The sequence below is a fragment of the Sinohyriopsis cumingii genome, chromosome 3, assembly GCF_028554795.1.
Source record: "Sinohyriopsis cumingii isolate HCF-2022 chromosome 3, ASM2855479v2, whole genome shotgun sequence".
NCBI lineage: Eukaryota > Metazoa > Mollusca > Bivalvia > Unionida > Unionidae > Sinohyriopsis > Sinohyriopsis cumingii.
In genome coordinates, this window is record NC_142963.1 from 126,818,420 (window position 1) to 126,845,575 (window position 27,156).

At 35.6% G+C, this 27,156-nt stretch overlaps 1 protein-coding gene across 4 annotated transcripts in view; it reads left to right on the forward strand.

Moving 5' to 3' along the window:
• Positions 1-27,156, forward strand: part of LOC149803803 (uncharacterized) — a 363,874-nt gene that overhangs the window by 220,556 nt on the left and 116,162 nt on the right. For all 4 annotated transcript variants that reach the window (XM_089953611.1, XM_089953612.1, XM_089953613.1 and 1 more), the window contains one exon: positions 6,947-7,041. In XM_089953611.1, coding sequence (XP_089809737.1) covers positions 6,947-7,041 — 95 coding nt within the window. The remainder of the gene's footprint in view (positions 1-6,946; positions 7,042-27,156) is intronic.

The following is a 27,156-nucleotide window of genomic DNA, read 5'->3' on the forward strand; positions in this document are numbered from 1 at the left end:
GTGGTCTGAAGCACTCACCGTTCCGGATCACTGCCATCTCACCTCTGTCTGCATGGGTTCGAGTCCAAGACTCAGCTAGCATAGGTACCTGTACATGGGAAAGCCTGCCAGTAGCTTCTTGTGAGTCGGTGGTTCTTCCCTGGGTTTTCCAGGGTTCTTCCTCCACCAGTTATACTGGCCACCATGTATAGCCTATCTTATGCTGAAAAATGGCATTAAACCCTAGAACAACAACAACAACAGCAAATTGTATCAATATCTCCAATAAATATCTAGGGGACTAAATATTTTGGGAAATCATGGTGGCTGTCTGGTTAAGGTGTGTTGCACTCATGTCCAGAAAAGCATGGGTTTGATCCTGACCAATGGGATCGGCTACTGTGGTGTTTCCTTGGGTAGGACACTTTACTCAGCTTGCCTGGGTATGATATTACCTCAGGATTCGCTGTACTATTTCAGCTCTCATAGTAGACCTATAGAAACATCATGATATTAAAAAGTTCAATAACTGTAAAGTACTGAATGCTCTTTATCAGACCTATGCTAATCAGTATGGATGTATTTTTTATGCAGGCTACTGTGTAGACAAAGCCAACTGACTGTAAAGTACTGAATGCTCTTTATCAAACCTGTGTTCATCAATATGTATCTTTTTTTTGTCAAGAAAGCCATATGAGCCATGGCAGTTTTTTCATCTGCAGATGTTTCACTTGTATCTTCAATATCACACCCAATATCCTGATGCTAATTTTAGTTACATTTTTTTTCCAGACTCAGTCTGTAAAAGGACTGAAATTCCATCAATAAAGCATTGTCACTACTTTTCCATTTACAACTAGGACACACTCTCAAAAAAGATTCTTTTTGCTAAAAGTTTGCTTTTATTGTCAACCAATTCTGGCCAGTCAAACCATGTGTTCTGGAGGACACACGTACTAATTATATGGAAGAACTGTGAACCAGTCTAGAAATGGGTGAACAAATAATAGAGTATATACGGGTTTGGTGGTCCATAATTGGTTAATAATAAAAATTAAAATTTTAGTAAAAATATCTTTTGAGAGCATATCCTATCTGTAATTTTTAAAACATATAGACAAAATTCTATTGATGCAATTTTAGTATTTTTACAGGCTTGACTTAGGAGTACTCAGTAATGAAAGTAGCACCTGATTCATTTGGTGCAGAATCAATAACATGTGTTTCATGCACATGTAGATTAAAAAAATGCAGCGGGTCATATGGTGTTCTCCACACAGAGGCTTGCACCAAAGATAGTTGTGCATGGAGAAATATAAGTCTGATCATCAGCACCCATAAATTTTAAGTTATTGAATTTTGAATATGATGGTGTTTCCATATGTTTACTATACCATAATAGGAGAATGTTGTTTCCATGGTTACCATGTGCATCCAGAGTATCATTTTGGTGGTTTTTGCATATGACAGTCATAATGGAGTCTTTTTTTCTCTCATGGTTTGCATGTGATTTTGGAGCAAAATGTATACAAAAGACAGATGGGAAGGGTTTTATACACTGGACAGTGGCAGTAGATAGCTCAGGCCATGGGGAAGAGAGCATAGTATGGCATGATGGCAAAATTTCATTCGATGGTGTCCACAGATTGGCCTGTATGGTTAAATACCATTTAACACATGCAACATTTCCCCAAAAGGGAGTGGGGGAGATATTTTAAATGTAAGCCACTTATGTCAATCACTTATGTATCAATACTGATCATTTAACTTGAGAGACACATTCAGTAAATCAAAGCAGAGAGCATTGTAAAAATCAAGGACTGTGCACAAAACTGCACATGCTGCATTGCCTCAACCTGTTGATTGCATTATTATATGTCAAGTCACATTGAATATCAATTATATTATCTGTCCTATTTCTTATCACAGAATTAAACTCCTTGACACATTTTCTATGTCCAGCATGTTTCTCATATTGGTACATCCAATGTTTTGGCAAACAGTATTGGAACGTTTCTGCATCCCTTTTGTTGCGGGAGCAGGGAGGGACATTTTCACTTAAAATAATAGTCTTCAACCCTTCATTCCTAGTAGAAGTCTGCAAAAGTCCTATCTGTATTGCATTATTTACACAGGCAGTTTATCTTCCCCAACCTTTCTTCAACATCTCTTCATACAGTTGAAACATTCTTGATGTGTAACTGCATGGTGAACATATTGCTCTCTCTCGCCACACCAGACCTCTTTTCTCTTTTTGTACCAAGTCCCATGATAGAAAACTTTTATAGTCAGGGTGTTGGAACTGGTGCTCTTGAAACACATAATTCTATCATTAATTCTGTATACCTTGATTTCTTTCAGAGTAATCCGGAATGACTGTGTAGATAACATGAGAAATAATTACTAAGTCGTCATGCGAGTGTGTCTGATACAAATGAGTGCATATAGCACCAATTGAGTAACATCATTTCTTGGTGATGTGTGCTTAGTCATGAGGGAATATGGGCTCGTGTACAGGCAAGGCGATGGGTACCATTTACAAGCAAACCTGGGTTTAAATCTCTGAAGAGTATGAATTATAAATTCTCTAAACTGTATGATAGTATTTTTAGTACATGTATTAAAATATTAATTTTGCCTGTTATCAAGCATTCTTCTATAAGAATCCAGGGATAGCACTTTCCATTCTGTCTGGCATATATACAAAATATGAAGTTTCAAAACATTCACAGAATGAAATCGGAGGGAGACAAACATGAGGAGTCATCAGCATTAGGTATGGTGTTAGAAACCTGATCAATCATATCTGAAGCATAATGTTTCAAAACATAACTTGGAAATTTCGGATTAGTGACCATAATTACTCTGTAAATACTTTACATATTAACCAATATGCAAAAAAAACCCCATCTTGCATAGTCAAATCTACACATTCCACACACTGCAGCCCCTCCCCTTACATGGCAGCAATTGCCATATCTGAATGTGTTTAAAATCCCACTGAAAGCCATTTTGATGTAGACATCATGTATTCACTTTGCTTGTTATCCTCAAATAGAACCAGAATTTTGCATTTGCATTTTTTGTAAAGGTGGTTGTACACAAATATGTGGGGCCCCAAGTGGTCGAGTGCTCTAAAGCGCTCTCCAGTACGGATCACTGCCATCTCACCTCTGTCTGCGTAGGTTCGAGTCTTGGATTCGGCTAATGTGGGTATGTGAGAAAGCTTGCCAGTAGCTTCTCGTGGGTTGGTGGTTCTTTCGGGGGTTTTCCCGGGTTCTTCCTCCACCATTAATACTGGCCGCCATATATAGCCTATTGTGTGCTGAAAAATGGCATTAAACCCTACAACAACAACAACAACAACAACATAAATATGTGAAACTGCTGTAGGGTTATTATTCTATCTTGTACTCAACAGTATTAATAAAGCTTGCATAGTAAATCTATGAAAACATCATGATATTAAAAATTCATTAACTTTAAATTTCTGAATGATCGTCATCAAACCTATGTTTATTAGCATAGACAGCTAAGATGATGGCTTCTGTGTAGAGAAAACAATAAGAGCCATGTCTTGTTTTTTTTATCTATGCGCATTTAAATTGTGTTTATTATTCTGTACCATGGAGTCAGTTGCTAATTTGAGTAATATGTTTTCCAAACTCAAGTTTTTTAAGGTCCCCAATTCCATCAACAAAACACTTTCCCTGTGTTTTTTCAACTACATCTAGTTTAAACTCTCAAAAGATTCTTTTTACAAAAAGTTTACATTTATTATCAACCAATCCTAACCGTCTAAACCCATATACATGTATGCTCTGTTTTTAAGTTCACTCATTTCGTGACTGGTTCCCATTCTTCCATATTATTTGTACAGTGAGTCCTTCATGGCGCTGCCTTGCTGCAAGACGTAAAACCAAACCAATAAAAGTCTATACTTTGTTAAGCATAACCAATAAACTTAAACAGGGTCATCTTGATCGATTGATTTAGGTCCATTTTTTTGTACATGTATTAACTGAAATGGCAATATTGTTTTGTTTTCAAAACATTTCCAAATCACAATTACCACTACTTCAAAGAAGGCGATGAATGCACTGGTGTTTTGATGCCATGTTTTATTGAGGGAAATCAATCCTGGAAACTGTTAAATAATCAGCAAAGGAAGTGAAGCCAGGCATGAAAGGAAGGTGTGACCACTTTAATGGACACTGAGATGTTTTGAACATAGCTATTCAGACAAAACAACACATGTACATGCGAATGATCAGAGTTGGATTGATAAATTATATTTGCTGGTCAAATGGGAACAAAGAAGAAAGTTTACTATTTACTTTAAAATAATTGATACTATTTACTTAAAATAATTTAGTTTTTGCCCATATATCTAATAAGTAAAGAAAAATTCACAAACCATGTAATATTATTATGCAACATTATATTAGATAAGGCATTTCAGAGAAATGCCAAATAGAGTCCCAAGTGTACTATTGTGCAGTTTGCTTGAGAGCTTTCCAGATAATTTTTCCCTCCATTGATCTTGTACAGGGCTGGCCAAGTTTAGCCATTAGATATTTGTTATGCTAACCCATCTGCAAATGCAAAACACTTTCTGATTCCTGTTGAAAGGGAAATATCCAGTCAATTATAACATCATGACTTTTACTCTGTGCCAGAAACATAATTTTGGGATATATGTCAATTATAACATGATGAGTTTTACTCTGCACCAGAAACAATATAATATTGGGATATATTTGGACAGTTTGCTGGAAAGTATTAGAACGAGTTAATTGTTGTATGTATTTCAGTTTTCTGGACTTATAATATCATTATGTTATACTGGATAGGGGACACTAATACACACACACACACACACACACACACACACACACACACACATGCATGCAGGGTAAAGAGAGGGTAATGATAAGGAAAGAATGGGGATATTGTATGCTGCTATACTTTAATTAGTTGGGGTTTTTTGCCTCTTGAATTTTCATGTAGAAAATTATTCCCTGATTTAAACGCTTATAAAATTTTAGATACTTTAGAAAGTTATAATAAACACCTGTTGTTTATTACTCAGGTTATGCCGTAACAATTTTAGTCTTTTCTGCAGTGCATTAGCAGACGTGATAAATCTGAAAATGTATAAGCATGATCATGTAATAAGATTATAATAGTACAGTTACCCCTATTCAAATGCCTATTTCAGAATTATTGACAAATACTGTCTGAAATGCAAATGCTCATGCATGATATAAGGAAAGTTTTGACCTTAAAATGACTTCAGATTTTCTGACTACACCATGAATTATGCAGTCAGAAATTTTGACATTCAGAAAAAAAAATGATATTACATATGTTAGAATACAGACACATGTTAGAGTACAGATGATGTGTTAGAATACGGATGCAAATGCTGGTGATCATTAATAGGAGGGCTGACTAGAGGAACCATTAAGTTTAGTGCCTTGCTGTTTGATAGTAATTGCTATGGCCAGGGTACAACTTGAACCAACAAGTTTTGTGTTTTTAAATCTCCAGTGCCTACCATTGGTCTATGCTTGCTGCCCTGAAAGGGAGGCTAAATAAAAATTATAATTCTTTCACTGGATCTTTGATGGATTCACATACAGAGACAAGTTGGAACCTACAGTTAGGACTTTGGATCATTACTGATCACCTAGCAACCAATGCTATTATTTTGTCTATCTTCATGGTTACAAGTTTTCACAGTTTGTAAGAAATAATTGTTGGTACTCACTTATACTCATGGATTGTGAAAGCGGTACTATTTTGTTCCACAGAATCACATCAACAACTAATATTGTAATTAATTTATTCTAGTGCTTGTCAGTTTTTGTGTTTTTTGTGGAAAAACTCCATTTTGTTGGTACTTTAATTTATGGACTGGGTGGAAGGTGTGTTTGTTTCTTGTTTTTATACTCATTGTTTGCAGCAACATTGAGAACTATGCAAATTGGCACCCATGAAAAACTGAAGTCTCATTAATCCAGTCAAAATATATATCATACAATCTTAATACTTTAATTGATTTTAAGTATATTTAAAATATTTATTGTACCGTGTTACCTCATAATAACGCAGTTCAAGACAGCCATTTACAATATATTATGTTATAGGGAGATCACCTTATACTGGGTAAATTATTCAATAATCCCTGAATAAAATGCATTTCAAAGCAGCCATTAAAATACATTGTTATAGGCTAGTCAACCTTTTACTGAAGTACAATATACAGTAATTTCTCTATATAATACTGCTCAAGGGAGCCCAACAAATAATGTACTGCATTATAGGTGCGGTTGCTTTAATTTGGGTTACTTTATACACACTATTACTATTACATAATACAAAATGGTTCCACAATCATACCCACATTATAAAAGGGACTGTTACACTAAGGTGCCCTGTACTGGAGTAAATTATACACAGTATTACTATTAATAATGTGCCGAGTGGTCTAAAGCGCTCTTCGTTACGGATCACTGCCATCTCACCTCTGTCTGCGGCGGTTCGAGTCTAAGATTCAGCCAATGTGGGCATGTGAGAAAGCTTGCCAGTAGCTTCTCGTGGGTCGGTGGTTCTTTCCGGGGTTTTCCGGGTTCTTCCTCCACCATTAATACTGGCCGCCATGTATAGCCTATTGTGCTGAAAAATGGCGTTAAACCCCACAACAACAACAACAACAACAACTATTAATAATGTAATAGTATCCATCATCATATCCACCTTATAAAAGGGACCATGCTGTACTGAAGTACCTTATACTGGAGTACATTAAACTTATTAATATTATATAATGTAATGGTATCCATGATCATACATACCTTATAAAAGGTGACAGTGTGATACTGAGGTGCATTGTAGTGAGGATCAAATGTAGTTACCATGATGATGTTTTTTGTTTGTTCACATTATCTTCTGTCTGTTTCAGAAGCCAGTTTTGCTGTACGGGCCAAGGCTGTTAAGGATTACTGTAATATATATGACCCTAACACACTGGCTTTTAAAGAGGGAGATATTATTAAGGTAAGTTTTCAATTTTCAGCTTTATAAGATTAGATAAGAATTCTTTATTTCAGAGAGTTGTCCATACATCTAAACTGAGATATAAATACACAAATAAAAGCATTTTAAACATAAAAGGATCATATATATTTTATGTACAAATATACCCACACTTTTACAGCAGTGGGCTGTGTTCAACAGTGTTAGAATGTAATTATGTAAGACATTTAAAGAGTAATTTGTTCGATCTATCTATAATATGAGAATTTAAACCAGTGTTATAATTCCACACAGAGATTTCAAGATACAGTTCTTGCTTTTATATATTCATATCATCATTGAGAACCTATACTTTCTCATTGCTTCTTCAAAGCTGAATACATTATTGTTTACAAACAATGTTAGAGAAACTGCTCTGTCTTGGAAGGTTTAATAGGAAACAAAGACTTTTATTATTCATTGTGCAGCAATAAGCTTTCAATAATATAAATTTGATATTCAAAGAACAGTTTCTAAATTAATGTACAATCATGTTCGTTCGAGTACACACAGAACTGTAATGTTTCATCATATCTTCATCATCTGACCAACTGGATTTTAAAATATGACCCAGATATGTATAACTGTTAACATATGGAAGAGCATGGCCATTAAGGTGTACAGGGGGAGGAGATGGTAATTTGAAAGATGTTGACTGAAAGACCATGCATACCAATTTTTGTGTATTATGGATGATATAATTCTCAAATGCTTATTGTTTATATATCTTTAATAACATCCTTAAACCTACAATAGGACCTATCAATGACATAACATCAGCAAAATAAAATTGTTAAGAAATGACACATTTGATATTAAATGTAACCGCATGTGACACTGACCCAGTTTATGATTTAACTCTTCAATGTATAGAACAAAGGGGAAAGAACACCTCTCTGCCTCCCCCATTGTTTACATGGAAGGAGCTGGATGCTACACTTCCCCAATGCACATAATACAACTGTTTGCCATACCAGTTAACTAAAGATGAACTGCTTAGATGGGTATTTGAATATCAAGCAACATTTTTAAACAGTGTACAATGATTGACCCTATTAAATGACATCTAAAAACATGAAAACACAGGGCTGCCATAGGTTCTACATACCGGTAGTAGTTCATAGATTCCTTACAGGCATAAAGGTATAAGTCTGTTGAATGTTGCTTTCTAAAAACAAATTGATTATCACAGATTGTGACTTCACATCATTATAATATAATACATTCAAATATTTTTTAAAATAATTGTCACAATAGTTATAGGTATGTAAGTATTTTTTTTTCTTTTCCATCAGGTTACCCATTTTACTTTTCACAAATGAAATAATTGTAACTCTTGTGAAATCATCTGGAACAAAGTTATATACAAACATACAATTAAATAAAACCAAAATGGATATGAAGTCTGCTATCAGAAAATTTAAACTGTTCCATATATATTTATATATATTTTTAAAAAATGATGCTGGACATTTACCATCTTTTCATTTAGCTATGGCACATTGGATCTCAGTTAATCTGATTAGTTCAATATGGGTAGAAAAGACATTGATTGCTGTAAGAACTTACTCCTTATTCGAATCATTTTTAACGCTGTTGAATAAGGCTTCAAAATGATTTTTCCGCATGTTGCAAAGTATATTGGTAACCATTTATGTTTATTGTTGACTGTAAACCAAAATGACTGTAACCTTCTTTATCCAACTTTCCTTAATGAGTTTTACATAATGTCATGAATGTGAAAGATATATGATACCTGTTTATCAAATGAACCAGTTTATACAGGACTTTATATTGCCTGCCATTTTTACTTGCTTATATGTTGAGTCAAATGGCAAACAACAAAGATCCTAAACTGCCACAGCATAATGTGGCTGAAGATCATTATCAATATTGTTTGTTTTACTGATTAATCCAACAAACTGCATAGACCCAGATATGCTTGTGCATAATGTGCCAGCAGGTCTGGGTCTGTGCAGTTTGCAGTTGATTTTGTCCTATAAGTGAGTATATAGGATAGGTTTGCAAAGGATTGTGGGATAGGAAAAAATTATCATTTTGCATGTCCAAAGACCTGTATGAATGGAAAACAGTATAACCTTATTGGGATCACAACACTTACAGACAGACATAAAGATTGTAGACATAAGCGTAAAAACTGCCACACATTATACAAGCAGTGAACAGTTCTTGTTCATTTGCCCAGTTTGTAAACTGTTATTCACTATTGTGATTACTTTGATATTATTCTTTTATGTTTTTTTCTTCAACATTACAATGCACATAATTACTGACTAGTCCACAGGCTGTATTGTGATGCGGGACTTAAAATACATATAAAGTTGTGACTCACTGCACTTATTGCATATCATACATGGCATCACTTATATCCTTGTTCATTATTTCAAAAATTATGAGCAGATTTTAATTTATTCATTTTCTTAAAACCACATCTCATTCTTCTAGATTGCACTTTAGCCATATTGGCATTGCTTTTTCATTCACTTTTATTGCTTCACTTTGGCAAGAGGTGCCATTTTAATTGTTAAATATATATAACTTGTATATTCACATAACATATTCATGAAAGAATTCACATAAAATAAAATGTTGAATAAAGAATTTACTCTGTCAATATTGGCTCAATTCAGAGTAATTTCAACACATTCTTAAGTTTGACGGGTTGTTGCGTCATGTTGCTTTAATTATAATTGTTGAACAAAATACTGTTGGATTTGTCAGGCAGTATACATCTTTACAACAGCAATCAAAACCAGTGAAAATGGCTTGAGAGAGAGAGAATTTCATCAGGTTTTAAAAGCCCTTCTATTATATTGCATTATTCCAGACCAAATAATAGTTTTAAAATTGAAAGGGATTAGAGGGATAATATATCATTCATCATGGTAATTTTCTAATACCCCTTTCAGTATTAGATCGACCCATCATTAGTAAGGTATACAGAGAGTCAAGCAGAAATTAACACTATTGCAATATGCTTAGTACACATGTAAATACTTAAGGTCACTGGTCTTAAAACTAGCCAGCCATCCCTTAGCACAAGTTTGCAATCGCTACTCCGCCTAAATTACTTGGAAGATTGCCATGTAACTTCACACATATTTGTCCCAAGGTCTAGCTGGTCATGAATGAAAATGGTGCTGCTCAGACATCCAATATGGCCACCACAGCATCCATCTTGAAAATCATTTCAGTATGCCTCCTGAACAGATGGCCATGACACTAAGGGGTTTTCACTGAAAAACATCATATGTTGTCTTGTTGGTCCTAAATGAAAATCTTGTTATTACTATTTCTCCAGAATGGAAAGTGATGTTTTCACCAGAAAACTTCTTAAGATGTCTAGTTGGACCTAAATCAAAATAGTTCTACTTGAACATCCAATTTGGTCACCAGTGGCCATATTGATGACTCCTGAATGAAGTTAAACTTAATAATATGTCTAGTTGAACCTAAATGACGATGGTATTAATCTGACATCAGTATGGCTGCCATGGAAGTCATCTTGATAACCTTGTTCTTTTTACTCCTAAACAGAAAGTCATATCAGCATTGAGTTTTTATTTCTGAATATTTTTTTACATCAGATTTAGTAAGTAAGCTTGTAGTGACAAGATCTCAGATGAGTTCAGTTATGAGTGAAATCCATGCATAATCATGATGATTCAGACTGATCAGTGGTAACAGAACCCACAACTTCTGGTTAGGTCCGACATCTTAGCCACTTTGCAACTGCGGTTGCCTTGAGTGGAGATCTTAATGGTTTACAAGTTATGACTTCAGGGCTGGTATCCCAGCTATTAAGGATAGACCCAGGGATCCATAATGATTACACAGATTAAAAATTCCCATATAATGCCAGATAAATGTATGTATTTTAAGGGTGGGCCTATTAACAGTTTCTATGGTATGAATCGGGACCTAGTTCCCATGGGCAAAAAGAGATCCAAAGGAAAATGCAAACATTCTAAATGGAAACAAGGCATCAGTATTAAATTAATACCATGCTTTTGTAATATTTTTGCAATGGACTTAAGCATGTCACCTGCTGGAAATGATAACTGTTGGAAGCACTTTTCATCCAAAAACGGCTGCAAAAAATAGTCAGATATAAATTTTTGTGTAAAAATATGAAGTGCTCCTTGTTTTATGTTCAGATTCTGATTTTATAAATCAGCCATTCTTGTTTAAGATTGGAGGGGTTAGCATTCTGGCAAATATATTGATCACATGCTCTCCCCTTTGCAAGACCTTTTGTAAGAGAGGCCACTACCTAATGATACATCCTGCAACCATTTTTGTATAAAATTTGTCCTCCATCACCAAAGGCCACATTTTTTATGAAACCATCTTTTCTTTGCAGAAGGGTTGGTAATATAAAAGGGATGAGTTGTATAACTTGTTCAGAATTGATTGATTGCCAGAGTGGAGATAGCTCAGTGGTCTCATTATGATAGTAATTTGTACCCAGTATATTGTATTGTGGCTTGATAACCTTAAATTCAGGCTGCCAGTTTTCAGATTGGCATAACATTAGGTAACACTCAGAAATAGCCAGTGATCTGGTGGTCATTGGGCAATTGTTAGTTGCAGCCTGTTAATGTTTGAGGACATCGGGTGGAGTTGATGATCCAATGACTCATAAACCCTGGAGGTTTTTGTCATTTTCACCTGAAATATGAGTAGGAAACACATTTTGGGGGCTGTTTCTGAATACATCCTTATACATTGACCTCCACAGATTTTCCATTAACCTAATGCCCAGTTGTGTTAGAAACATCATTTTCCATTGGTTATTTTGCTCATGCACGAGCAGAATGGTAAAAGTTGGATTTTTTTTTTTTTTTGCTTAACAGACCCATCATTTTCGTATTGAGACCAGTCTTTATTCCAAATGCCCACCTTATTCTCCTTTTTGCAAAGGTTCACCTGTCTGTGCAGTTCAGACCAGTCTGCCTTAGATCTGAGGCCAAAAAGTCTCAAATCTGGACACAAAATCGGATTCCAACCACTGGTGAATTTTGGGTGAGAAAAAAACATGTCCAAAAATTAGGTTTTTCCCTCTGTATTTTGTAGTGCAACTAAAACAATCAGATTATTTGGTATCATTGTAGAGCTACTTCTGTCAACCTTTCTATAATACCACACACTTTAGTGTATCTTACATGACCTTGACGCTTCAGAGCTCGGCAGTAGGCTACTACCTCCTGCCACATAAACGTGGCGCCAGGGGTTAATGTTGTTGTTGTTTTTGTAGGGTTTAATGCTATTTTTCAGCACACAATAGGTTATACATGACATCCAGTATTAATGATGGAGGAAAAACCCGGGAAAACCCCAGAAAGAACCACTGACCCACGAGAAGCTACTGGCAAGCTTTCTCACATACCCACATTGGCTGAATCCGAGACTCGAACCCATGCAGACAGAGGTGACCAGGGGTTAATGAGTTAATGGAGTACATGCTCACAAATTACCTACTGTATATACTTACCTGTAAGACCATGCAACTGCAGACTGCACAGACCCAGATCTACCAGCACATAATGTGCCAGCAGATCTAGGTCTGTGCAGTTTGTTAGAAGTAATCTGTAGAACAAACAGACCTAATCTGCACATTATGCTATGGTAGATCAGGATCTTTGTTGTTTGCCTTTTGACTTGTTTTAAAAGTTAGTATAGGTGGTATACAAGATTATTGGTCTGTATATTTGAAATAGCTTTTAGAAGTTTGAATTGTTTTGCTGACTTAAAGAGCACACATAAATGGTATACTATCAGAATACGTTCCAGTGCTTTGTAAATGAATTTTGTATTTAAAAATGTAACCCTGTCTACAAATTTTTGCTGTTCGTATTCTGTGGTGTTTAGATCTGGAAGTGGTATGCTGGACCAGAGAGCATTTACTGAAGGTTATCTGCAAATACCTGCAGCAGATAATTTGCAGAGACTAAGTGGGTGCAGCCATGTTTACCTCTGCAATCCCTTTGCTGCAGAACCTACCTGCAAGCAATCCAAAATCATCATTTCAGAACCTCAATGCACACAAACAACTTTTAGTTGAATAAAGCTTGCACTCCTCCCCCAGACAAGCTTCACAGGAGTTAACATCCTCTAATGTCATCTGCTTGATAGAACGTACATATGTAAATGGCTGTCCACCTTACACCAATCTCAAAGACTTCCAGTTTAATGACAATGTGAGAAATGATTCCAACACATTAAGCCACATTTTATTTGAAGTTTTATGGTAGCTACCACCTTAGATCACCACATTTCAGAACAGCTTGATCACTGTACAGTTATTTAGTTCAGATAAGACAAAATAAATTACATCCATAAATATAATTTATTTCTAAAGTAATAAATCAAATGTTTCTTTCAAAGATGGATCTAATCTGGCAGAACCTGTCATCACGTCTGGTACACAGAGTACTGAATTTGAAAGCAGGGTTAACTCTCCTCCCTGCCAGTGTAGTTTTATTGTCATTGAGTGTATAATAGGCTATTTCTATATTTCATAACCTGCTGGAACCACAAAATTAAACACAGCTTCCCATTTTTCTGCTGAATTTAAAAAAAAAGAACTTCTATAAGCTACTTGACTTGGACCAAATTTAACAGAAAGCATCAAAGTTTGGAGACATTTCATAGTTACAGAAATGATGCCAATACACCATTAAATATTGCCACCATTACTAACAAGTAGAAAATAATTTTAATGACTTCTTAAAGAAGCACTGAACAGAATTGGACAAAATTTAATAGAAAGTACCTTGACATAAAGGATTTTAAGTTTGTACCAATGATTCCAGTCTCCCATTAAAATATGTCTGCTGCTGTTAAAAAAATATAATTATTTTAATAGCTTCTAAATAGATGTTTAACAGACTGGGACCAAATTTAACAGAAAGCGGCACAGCATGTATGTCTTTCATAGTCACAGAAATGGTGCCATGGTCCATATGACCTCCATTACTAAATGAGCATTTCAGCAAATTTATCTAAAAATAATGCTTAAAATTTGACAAACTCTGTCAGAAAGCACCCTGGTCTGGCACACAGACCTTTCAGTATTTGACAAATGATGCGTGATGATGAATGAAAGAAGGTTTACAGACTTGAAAAACCTTGAAACAGTTGTTTTCATACGATGCGATCAACAGCACTGCAAGAAATTTCATTAGAATACATCCACTAACCCAGATTTTTGTGACCAACTGCTCTTGCAGGGCTCATAATACTAATGATATAGAAGAATGGAACCAGTCTGGAATTGGGTGAACATAAAATAGAATGTGGGTTTAGCTAACCAGGATTGGTTGATAATGAAAGTAAAAATAATCTTTGGAGAATATATCCTTGTTGTATCTGAAAAAATTAGAGACATTATTTTATTGATGGATTTTCAGTCCTTTTGCTGACTTGAGTTTGGAAAACTCGTTGCTGAAATTGGCACCTGAATCTTTGATGTGCAATAGAAAACACGTGTAGATCGATCAGAAAGATGCCATGGCTCATGGTTTTCTCTACACAGGTGCTGTTATAAAGGATGTGTCTATACTGATAAACATGGGTTTAATGATGATTAGTCAGAATTTAAGTTATCAAATTTTTAATATGGAGTTTCCACAAGTTCAAAATGTGAGCTGAATTAGTACAGTGAGTCCTGCATTGGCTAATATAGGCAGATGTGGGCCAGGAGAATCGGGTCAATTTAGTTCATTCAGTTCATTCTTTATTTTATGTCTGGGAAGTAATGTTACTATCAATGAATCATGATACTGTACCTCTAATCTATGGACTTGTTTCTTATCTGTCAGCAGTTTGTTAAGTGTATCACCTTACTTGGACTGATTTGGACCAATTTATCAATTAGAGCTGGCTATATACATCTACATAATTCTATCATCTGAAATGTTGAGTACCCCAGAGTTTGCTAGCCATGAAACTCTGATTAACTAAGTTTTAACTAACCAACTGTGACCTGTCTCAAGAAAAAGTTTGAAGAGATAAAGTTGCTTTTTATTTACAAAGCTCTACCCCCACAGTATTTCAGTATCATTATGTTTTAGATGGAGTCAAGGTTAAAGTACAGCAAAACCTTACTAAGAAATCATAATATTTCCCCTTTTTGTGTTTTTGAGTATTTGTGTCTTCATACCATAGTATACATATTATCGTCAGTGTCCGCATATCACATTATATGTTATCATCTATGTCTTCATACCATAGCATACATATTATCATGTGTCCTCATACCACAGTATACATATTAGCATCTGTGTCCTCATACCACAATATAGGTACTATCCTCTGTGTCCTCATACCACAGTATACATATCATACGTTTCCTCATGCTATAGTATACATATCATCTGTGTCCTTATACCATAGTATACATATTATTATCTGTGTCCTTATACTGTAGTATACATATTATCATCTGTGTCCTCATAACACAGTATACATGTTATCATCTTGTCTTCTTACCATAGTATACATATTATCATCTGTATCCTCATACCATATCATACGTATTGTCATCTGTGTCCTCATACCATAGTATTGATATTGTCATCTGTATCCTCATACTATAATATACATATCATCTGGGTCCTCATACCATAGTATACATATTATCATCTGTGTCCTCTTATCATAGTATACATATTATCATCTGGGTCCTCATACCATACTATACATATTGTCATCTGTGTCCTCATACCATAGTATACATATTGTCTGTGTCCTCATACCATAGTATACATATTATCATCTGTGTCCTCATACCCACATTATAGATGTTATCATCTGTGTCTTCATACCATAGCATACATATTATCATCTGTGTCTTCATACCATAGCATACATCTTAAAATCTTTGTCCTCATACCATAGTATATATATTATCATCTGTATCCTTATACCACAGTATACATGTTATCATCTATGTCTTCATACCATAACATACATAGTATCATCAGTGTCTTCATAACATAGCATACATATTATCGTCTCTGTCCTCATACCATAGTATACATATTATCATCTGTCCTCATACCATAGTATGCATATTATCGTCTGTGTCCTCATACCACAGTATACATGTTATCATCTGTGTCTTCATACCACAGTATACATATTATCATCTGTGTCCTCATATCACAGTATACATGTTATCATCTTTGTCTTCATACCATAGTGTACATATTATCATCTGTGTCCTCTTACCATAGCATACATATTATCGTCTATGTCCTCATACCACAGTATACATATTATCATGATGTGATTGAAAATAGTCAGTGAGTCATCACTTTGTTAGTTAAATATAGTTTTGATTTTACTTGTCAGCCCGAGATGGATATGATAAAATGAATTTCATCTAGAATTTGATAATTAGTAATGTAGAAAAATGTACTGTGTACTTTTCTATATAAACATATAGGTTACTCTGTATTAGCAAGTATTTAGTAATAATGCACCAGTTTAGTGCAAGTTGGTTTTTGGTCAGGATTGACTCCACTTGAAGGTAAATCACTGCATAAAAAGATACTCAGCATTTAGTTTAGGTTCAGTTTGTTTATTCTGGTTAGAGTGAAATATAACAGTCTCCCCAGGTTGACAGGATTATTGCAGCTTGCTTCTAAAGTTTGCATTCCTAAGCCCACAGTAGCTATTAAAATCTATACTACTGAGATTAATGGAGTCCTTTGCTTTGGACTAGAATGCAGTTGTAATGAGCATTGAGCAGACTCTCTACTATATATATGTTTCTTTCATGTATGAGATTTTTAACTATTTACAGTTAATCAGCAGTTTTTCAAACATGTAGGTGAAGTTACCTTTGATTTTTTTTAAACTTCAGAATTAACTTTGACAGGAATGTTGACTTGCCAAATCTGACATTGAAAGTTTAATATTTGTTTAACATGTAAAGCATTTTTGCTATGTTAGACTGCATGACCCCAAAAGCACTAAGTAAGTTGATAAAATTGGCTAGAAAATCACCATTTCCTGGAAGATAATCCAGTACTGCCTCAACCAATGGTCTTTTGGGGTAAGAACACTATGGAAATCAGAGGACTCATTTCCAACATAGGAGTTAATATTTAAACTTAACAGCACAGATTTAGCCCTCCCAGCTGCAGTTGATTTAAAGAAATGGAAGGAAAACTACATTTGAGCTCTACAGTCATACAACAGCATAGCTTATGGGATGTCCTGTTGTCTGTCATCTGTCTGGCCATCATCTATTGTCTGGTTGAACATTATGACAAGTTTGATATTGCTACTCCTCCTAAACTATTAGGAGGATTGCCATGAAACTTTGCACAGATTTATCCCAAGGTCCAAAATGAAAATGTGCCAATCCACCATCTAATATGGCCACCACAGTAACCATCTTGAAAATATTGTTATTGCTGATCTTTCTGATTGGACAGTTGTATCAAGATGGGGATTTCACTAAGTCTTCTTATGATGTCTAGTTAATCCTAAATGAAAATGATTCTGATCTGACATTCAATATGGCCACTACAGGCAGCTATCATGAGAAGAAAGTCATATTGACATGGAAATTTGTGCAGATTTGACATCCAGTATGTCCACCATGGCAGGCACCTTCAAAATTGTTTTATCGCTACTCTTCCTAAAAGGAAAGCCTTATCAGCATAGAATTTTCACCAGAAGTCTTATTATGGTTTTCTAGTTTGACACAATCAGGATGATGTGAATCTGACATCCAGTAAGGTGAACATGGTGGCCATCTTGAAAATCTTGTTATCGCTGCTCCCACTGATTTGATGGTCATATTCACGTGGGGTTTTCATCAAAAGACTTCTATTGGTGTAAATTTGGCCCTGAATGAAAATGGTGCCAATCTTACATCCAGACTGAAGTGATATTTGATCTTTAATACAATGATACCTCACTGCATGTTGCCAAGCACGATAAGATTCATGGTGTGCATGTTGATAACAACCTAAATATAGAATGAACACATCAGAAAAAGATCTTATCTGCATTCTGGTTGCTATCGAAGATTAAACATCTTCTCCATATTTCTCATAGCCTTAAAGCTTATAAAAATAATGTTCATCCCCAGTGTGATTGTTGTAATATGGTAACGGGAAAACTGTTCTCAGCTCATAGAACTTAACTGATGAGACTCCGGAAATGAGCATTTAAGATGAAGCTCAGTAAAAATTATACAGATTGTAATCATGCATCGAACCAGGATATTTTTTGAGAAAATCTAAATTTGTTACAAAATTTGAAATAAGAGGGTCCTCAGTACCTCCTAATTACTGTCAAACCACAGCAAGGAAACCTAAATTCAACTATTTCGAAGTCTCCATCATGTAATAATCAAAACCAAAAAATAATTACTTACGACAAGTTTTGCATATTAAGGACAATTGTTTTGTAATAGCTTACTTAAGGCTGTGAAATGCTTTAATTTAAAAATAAGAAAATGGCCAGATGATTGATGTGTATGATTAATAGTCTTGCGTTCCTCTAGTTTCTTCCCTTTTCTGTTCTCATAGTATCATAATGTTATCTCATCTTTTCCCTCTCCTTCATTTTCTCTTGAAGATGAATAGTAAATAACTGCTAGAATGCATCTTTGTACGTGTGTGTGTGTGTGTGTGTGTGTGGTACAGAGAGAGAGAGAGAGAGAGAGAGAGAGAGAGAGAGAGATTTGATTGTCATATGGACAACGTTCTTTTGCATACCAGGGCCCAGCAACATGGAATGAACTGCCCACTGAACTTAGACACAAAGATGCAGTGATCCCATTCAAAAGTGCTCTTAAAACTCACATATTTCGACTGAAGAACAAACTTAAGGACCTAATAATGTTTCCTACCTTAAATATTTACAGCATGTTATTTTTTGTTTTCTAATACATGGTGTTTGTTTTCTGTAATAATATCAATATATATGTTTTTTATGTTATAGGTGTTGTCTAATGTTGTAAAGTGCTTAGAGCTTCTTAAGATTAGGCACTATACAAAGTCCTCAATATTATTATTATTATTATTATTATTATTATTATTATTATTATTATTTGTAACGTAGCTTTAAAAAAATTTCAGTCATATCACTATGATGTCTGCAGTGTGGCAGTTCATAGTGATGTCTAGCACTGGGGCACCATGCCACAGACATGTTGAATGATGTCCCATCCAGTCACATTATCCTGACACCAGACCAACTGGGCCTAACACTTTAAAGCGCATATATATATATATATATATATATATATATATATATATATATATATATATATATATATATATATATATATATGTATGTATGTATGTATGTGTGTGTGTGTGTGACCAAAATTGTATGCTGTCTTTATTGGCCAGATTTTTCTTCCATTTCTACATTAGTACTGTTATACTAATTACAGTGCATTAAGTTGTAACCTTTGTTATTCCAGATGGAGAAAAAAAAATGGTGGTGAGGACCATTTATTATGGGATAGATGTTGCAATAATGCGGCATTCATGCAAAATCAGGCTTTAAATAGGATTTCTATAAATTAGCTTGCAAGACTGAATGGGAGTGTTTTGCTTCCACACCAGGTGTTCAGTGTGTATCATAGAAGCTTTCTGCTTTTAGCACTGTCTGTATCAGAGATGAACCTTTTGACACCTTAATTTTACCGAAAATGACTGCTTCTCTGTTATCAAGTTGAAACTACATACAGTTATCTTATAGATAAGACCAAATGTGTGCATAGGTAATTCCTGTTTATTTAATACTTCAGCTTCTGTTGTGTGCATTACTGCAGGAGGATGTTCATGGTTTGACTTTCCTGCAATCAACTGCCTTCATGTTAATGTGCTGCAGTCAGAGTGATTGTTACAAATCGTGCACAAAAGTTTATTAAGCTCCAATTCAGTAACAGGATTATCACCATCGTGTGTTAGCATGACTTTAATTACATTAGGCTATCTATTTTATGTCAGTTGTATGGGTTTTTTATCATGTTATCAAGTACTCTAGTTTAAGGTGGAGGAAATTTGAAAAACTGACAGAAACATCATACCTCGATTAGTGACCATTAAGCTTGACTGGCACCAGGGATCAAACCCAGGATGGTAGAGTTAAAAACTTAGTGCACTTCCTTTACACCATACAACCCCTCCAGAAGAAAATTTATCCGCGACACATTAATTTTCAGTACATGTGACAGGTCTCAAAGATGATGGAATAAAAGAAAAAGCTATTAATTCACATAAATTTATAAGCAAGTATCTAGTCAGTTGTATGCAAAACAAAAATAAATTGATATGTTACAGAAAATAGAGATATTTGTCCAGTATTCACTCTCCAGTTAGTTATCCTCCTACTTTTATCAAATTAATTAAATGATTTTGCCATGTTAATTTGAAATTGAATAATGTGAGTTGGCATTTGTGTTTGCATCTCAAATTATGAAGGTATAATGGAACCTAATGCTCTGGAAATCAAAAACTTGATGCTAATGATAATCTTGTAAACACACATTGAGGTAGTGATGCCTGCTGATATTTTTGGCATTGAATGTTACAGTTTTAGAATGTATCCAAAAGGTAAGAAGACCCCAGAGAAATTTCGGCGATCAAAATTATGGCTCCTGAATACAAATTTTAACATCCCTATGTCTATTAAACAATCATCAGTCTTGTATTTAAGGCACCTTTTCAAACTGAACCTGTATAAAGCAGCCACCTTTTTTAAGAGGTCACTTTTTCTCCTGACCCCTGTGGACTTGAAAAATATATAATATTGGTCTGGTGTGCCCTGCTGAATGTTTTAAGTGGTGACTTATGGTGACAGTAGCCACAATGGTTCACCATCTCCATCTCTGTGGTGACTGCTTTACAAGGGTATAATTATACATTTGAGCCTGTTTTAACAGACACATCCATGTTAAGGACACCTGCTCATAAAGAACACATATAAACCACTCTTACTAATATACTTAAGTATAAATGATACCTGCCCATAAAGGACATTTAAACCACTGTTTCACTTATTAATTTACCTCTGTTTATTCTTCTCTGCTGCTGGTCTGGGGTTGTAGAATTGACCCGCCATATCCTCACTACATGTTGTAAGAGGTGACTAAGTAGAGGTAACCTGTTTGCCGTGGGTTGTGTCCCATGTCGTGGGAGGAAAGGATCCTGACAGTTGAGCAGAGGCCTTCTGATGCATTGGCCTTTACTTCTTCTAGACGGGTGGTCAGGATGGGCCCAGTCTTGACAAATCAACTAATCATGCCTATCCCTAGGAAGTCTTTATTTACTCGTTCACCTTCTTTATCTTTGTGTATCTCTCTTGATACCACCATTGCTGACACTACAGTCTATCCCTTTAGCTTTCCCTTTCCCAAGTCTTAGAAGACTTCCTAGAAGGCAGTGGCTTAACTGGTCAATCAGGAGGTAGTTAGAAGGCAGTGGCTTCAAGGGTCATTCATAGGTAGTATAGCATCTGTGTGTCCCTGGCACTTGAAAAGTGTCCCCTTGTTGGGCTCCATGGTGGGTGGGGAGCACAGGTGCTGCATTTTAAAGAAACCAACGGAATTTTTAAAAAAAAATCAAAATAAACGTATCAAAACTGGATGTGAGTCAGATGACGAACCATGTAGTGTGGAGCCATTTCCATGATTCATAGTTATACATTCGAAAGATGCTAACAAACCGCTTGCCACACTATCTCCATTTTTCATCGAAAAGACAATGACAGGATTGATTGGCACACCAAAACGTGTAAAAAAATTGAAATCAGGTTGCCTTCTTGTTGAGTGTGAGTGACGAGGTCAAAGAGAAAATATCAGGAAAAGTAAAACTTTCTTCGATATTCCAGTGACCTCATTCGCTCACACAACGACGAAGGTGTCACTGCATTCTGTAGAATACATATTAAACGTAATAACAGTCTGCAGGACACCAACACCATTGTACTCACCTTCAACAAACCAACAGTACCCAAAGTGGTCGTTTTGCAAGTGAAGATTGAGGTCTACATACTGAACCCCCTTCGATGCTATAAGTGTCAGAAATATGGCCATCACGAAGACTTGCTCAAAAAGCAAAATATGTGGCCAATGTGGAGACCATTCTCATCAGGAATCTGATTGTAGAGCAACTCTGTATTGTGTCAGCTGTGGAAAGGAGCACCACGCCAATTCCAAGGATTGTGATACCTGGAAACAGGAGAAGGAAATACAGAGGATAAAGTACACCTCTAACATTACCTATCCAGAAGCAAGATAACTTGTACAGGCCAAAACAGCCCATCCTTCTCCACTGTAGTGAACAACAATCCCAAAAAGGATGCTCAAACACAGATAGAACCGCCCAATTCAATATCAAGCTCTAACACCCCCCATTACCAAGCACAGGAAAACATAGCATCTACTAAAACAACTTTCAATATTACCATACCAATGAAATCACCAAGAAATAAAAACAAAGGAAATAGACAGCAAAAGGGGTCAGATGACCCCATCAAAATATATAACAGGTTTGGAGACATTGAGAGCATGGATGCAGAAGAAACTGCTCCATGTGTTCAAGGTGGCTTCAGACCTACCAACAGAAAATAACACCCCTGTACTTCCTCCAGAGAAATAACCAAACAGATTGCCTCCGCAAAAGGTCTAACCTAGCTCAACAATCTTTAATTTTAAACAAATAATGAAGAACATTGTCATACAATGGAATTGTCAAGGACTTAAAGCCAACTACCGTGATCTTTTTCTGCTTTTAAACAAACATTATATTGCAGTACTATGCCTTCAGGAAACTTTCTTGAAAGATACGGATATCACACTGAAAAACTACTCCCTGTTTAACAGCTACTTTCAGAATTGTTGACAGGACCTCAGGATGGGTTTCTTTTGTTGTGAACAATAGAGCCCCTCATAGTGATTACCTTTTGTTCTATTTACATACCACCAAACATCAATCTAGTACCAAACAAATTAGACAGTCTTGTTCAACAACTTCCTGTGTCATTTGTTTTATTCAGGGATTTTAATGCTCATGACTTTTATGGGGATCAAATCATATAAGTGACAGAGGCCACAAAATAGAAGACTTCATTTCTAGACATGATTTGTGTCTATATAACGCCAAAAGACTGACATATTTACACCCAGGAATGGGTACATACACGTGTATCGATTTGACAATTTGTTCTCCTTCACTGCTTTTGGACTATGAATGGAAGGTCGCTGATGATCTTCACAGCAGTGATCACTTTCCAATCTCCCTTGAAAATATTAACTCTACAATTGATGATGCAATTCCACAATGGAATATCCAGAAGGGCGACTGGGCTAAGTTTGAAACATGCTGTAAAACTAGGCTAAATGAGGATACAGTTTTCAACATTAATGACTATTCAGCATTTTACTTCTGTTTTAATCGAGATTGCAGAAGAATCCATTCCCATGTCCTCACTGAACTGTAAAAGAACCCCAGAATGTTGGGTCACTAAGGAATGTAAAGAAGCCATTAGACAACATGGAGAAGCATTGAAAAAATTTAACAATCGTCCAATGTCCAAAAATTTAAGTAAATATATTCTCCAGGCCAAAGCTCATCACACAATCAAAGAAAGTAAACAAGCATGATGCTTGAAGAAATATGTGTCTTCTTTAAACTCATATTCCTCTATTAACACATTAACCCCTGGATGTTTTTGTCGTTTTCACCTGAAATTTGAGGAGGAAACACATTTTGAAAGCTATTTCTGAATACATCCTAATACACCAACTTCCAGGTGATCTTCCAATAACATAATGCCTAGTTGTATTAGAAGCATCATTTTTCATTGGTTATTTGGCTCATATATGAACAGAAGGGTAAAAGTTTTTGGTTGATATTGCTTAACGGACCCATTATTTTCATATCGAGACCACTCTTTATTCCAAATACCCATCTTATCCTACTTTTTGCAAAGGTTCATCTGTCTGTTTGCAGTTCATACCAGTCTGCCTTAGATCTGACACCAAAAAGTCTAAAATCCGGACACAAAATCGGATTCCGACCATGGGTTAATTTTGGGTGGAAACAAATCGGGTTAAAAAAAATGAGGTTTTTCCCTCTGTTCAGATTATCTGGTTGTTGTTGTTGTTGTAGGGTTTAATGCCATTTTTCAGCACACGATAGGCTATACATGGCAGCCAGTATTAATGGTGGAGGAAGAACCCAGGAAATCCCCGAAAAGAACCACCGACCCTTGAGAAGCTACTGGCAAGCTTTCTCACATACCCACATTGGCCGAATCCGAGATTCGAACCTACGCAGACAGAGGTGAGATGGCAGTGGTTCGTAACGGAGAGCACTTTAGACCACTCGGCCACTCGGGGCCCCCTCAGATTATCTGGTATCATTGTAGAGCTACATCTGTCTACCTCTCTATAATACCACCTACTTCAGTTTATTGTACATGACCTTGATGCTACAGAGCTCGGCAGTGGGCCTGACGAAATACATTGCCAGTTTTTTAAACACCTTCCAGAATCTTTTTAAAAATCTTCAATGATTTATTGATTACTGGTAATGTACCTAAGATCTTTAAAGAAGCAACAGTAATGCCAGTTCCCAAAGCAGGTAACGATAGCGTAGATCCTACCACCTATCGACCTGTTGCACTCACAAGCTATGTGTGCAAAACAATGGAACAAATGATCAATTCTTGGCTTGTATGGTACTTGGAAACTAAGAATTTAATATCTCCTTTCCAAAGTATCTTTCGTTATCGCCATAGCACCAATGATCATCTGGTTAGACTGGAAACATTTATTCATAACGCATTTATCATGAAGGAACATTTAGTAGCAGTTTTCTTTGATTCTGAAAAGGCCTATGACATGACATGGAAGTACGGGATACTAAATGACCTGCACGATCTGGATCTAAAAGGCCATCTGCCCTCTTTCATATCAAACTTTCTCAGAGACAGAGAATTCAAGGTACGATTAGGTTCTACCCTCTCAGATCTGCACGAGCAAGAGATGGGTGTGCCCCGCGGCAGTATTTTATCTGTGATGCTTGTCAACATCAAAATCAATACAGTTGTTTTTACAACTACAGCAAAATATAAACAAGATTCGAAATTGGGCCAGTTAACTAAGGGTTTAAAATTCTGAAAATCAAAAACTGTATGCATGCATTTCTGTCAGTTACAAACTCACGCTGGATGGAACACCTGATCCAGTTGTTGAGGAAACAAAGTTTTTAGGTATTATGTTCGACAGAAAACTGACTTTTATTCCACACCTAAAGAACATAAAAGCTAAATGCTTAAAATCTCTAGATCTACTTAAAGTATTAGCGCACACTGACTGGGGTGCTGATAGAAAAGTCATCCTCAATTTATATAGAACGTTTATTCGCTCCAAACTGGACTATGGTTGCATTGTTTATGGTTCAGCCAGAAAGTCATATTTGAAAATGCTTGATCCAATTCAACATCAAGGAATAAGACTCTCTCTGGGAGCATATAAGACATCTCCATATGAAAGCCTCCTCGCTGAAATGAATGAACCACCTTTATCACATCGTAGAGAAATGCTTTCTGCACAGTATGCTTTCAAATTAAGATCAGACAATCTGAACCCTGCTTTTTTGGCTGTTTTTCAATCCAAATACAAAACTTTATATGAAAATAAACCAAATGCCATGCCATCCTTTGGCATTAGAATATCATCCAGCCTTGACAGTACAAAAATTGATCTTTTTAAAATTCAGAAATCATCCCTCCAAAACACCTTCCTGGATATTTAAACAACCACAAGTACTTTTTACGCTACATGATGGAAAAAAATCCGAGACAAACCCTTCCATCTTCCACAACTCTTATCATGAACTCCTCACCGAATTTAAAATCCAAACAAGAATTTATACCGATGGATGAGAGGATGAGGAAAAGGCTGCTGCAGACTTTGTTAGTGGAAAACACACAAGTTTGCTTACCAAATGGTACATCAATTATTTTTGCCGAAATCAGAACAGTAGTCCTTGCTCAGCAATATATTTTAAAAAATGTATTTTAAACAGCATCATCTTCTCCAACTCCCTATCAGTACTTCAGTCACTACACAATAGAAATGCTGAAAAATGGCATTAAACCCTACAACAACAACAACAGCTTAGTTACTTACGATCATTCAGGAAACTTCGAAAAATGCCATGTTATCACAGTAGAAATGGAAGTTACCTTTTGTGCCTGTGTGACAGTTCCAATTCCATATCTTCATCTATTTGCCTGCAAATTAAAGCTATCAAGGAAGAAAGAAGTTCTTCTTTGAGAAAATATACAAGTTACAGCCTTTTTTCAATAGGTGTCTTGGGTCATTCAATATTTAAAACTTGTCTGTAAATACCAGCAAAGCTTTGGTTGATCGGTCACAAAGAATAGCCTTTATATGGCTTCTTTCAATTTCCTTTTCATTGCAGGCTTCTCACATAAGCCAGCTTTATTTTGATATCAGCATGTTCAACAACTTGGGCATCCAGATGTTGTTTTTTAAAGCTTGAACAAGCTAAGATTGGTGATAGTGTTCAGTAGGTGACTATTTAATTTATAGGATGGATTAAAGTGAGCAAAATCCATTAATCTTGTGTAGAACATACATTTGGGAGAGAACAGTATACACATCACTTATGATTTTGTTGTAAAACAATCCTGATAACATAATAATAATGTTAATAATAATAATATTGTTAATAATAATAATAATAATTGGTGCATGTATTTGTTCAGACATCCAGGTGAACCTGTGTACAGAGGTTACTTGTTTACAAAGACCAGTTTTATTTTTCCAAGTGACAGGTTGGACTGTAATTTTCCAGCATGTAGCATACATGCAAACGATTACACTTTTGGCGTAATCATTATTTTTTTTCACCAAATTAACATTTTACCTTAGCCTGTAGATAGATTACACTTTTTTTGGTTTTATTGAAAAGTTAAAAATGCAAAGTAACAAAAAGTTATTTTTGTCCCTTTTATTATCCTCTCTTTGGTTCCACTCATAAGTTTGAGAATATTCTTAAAAAG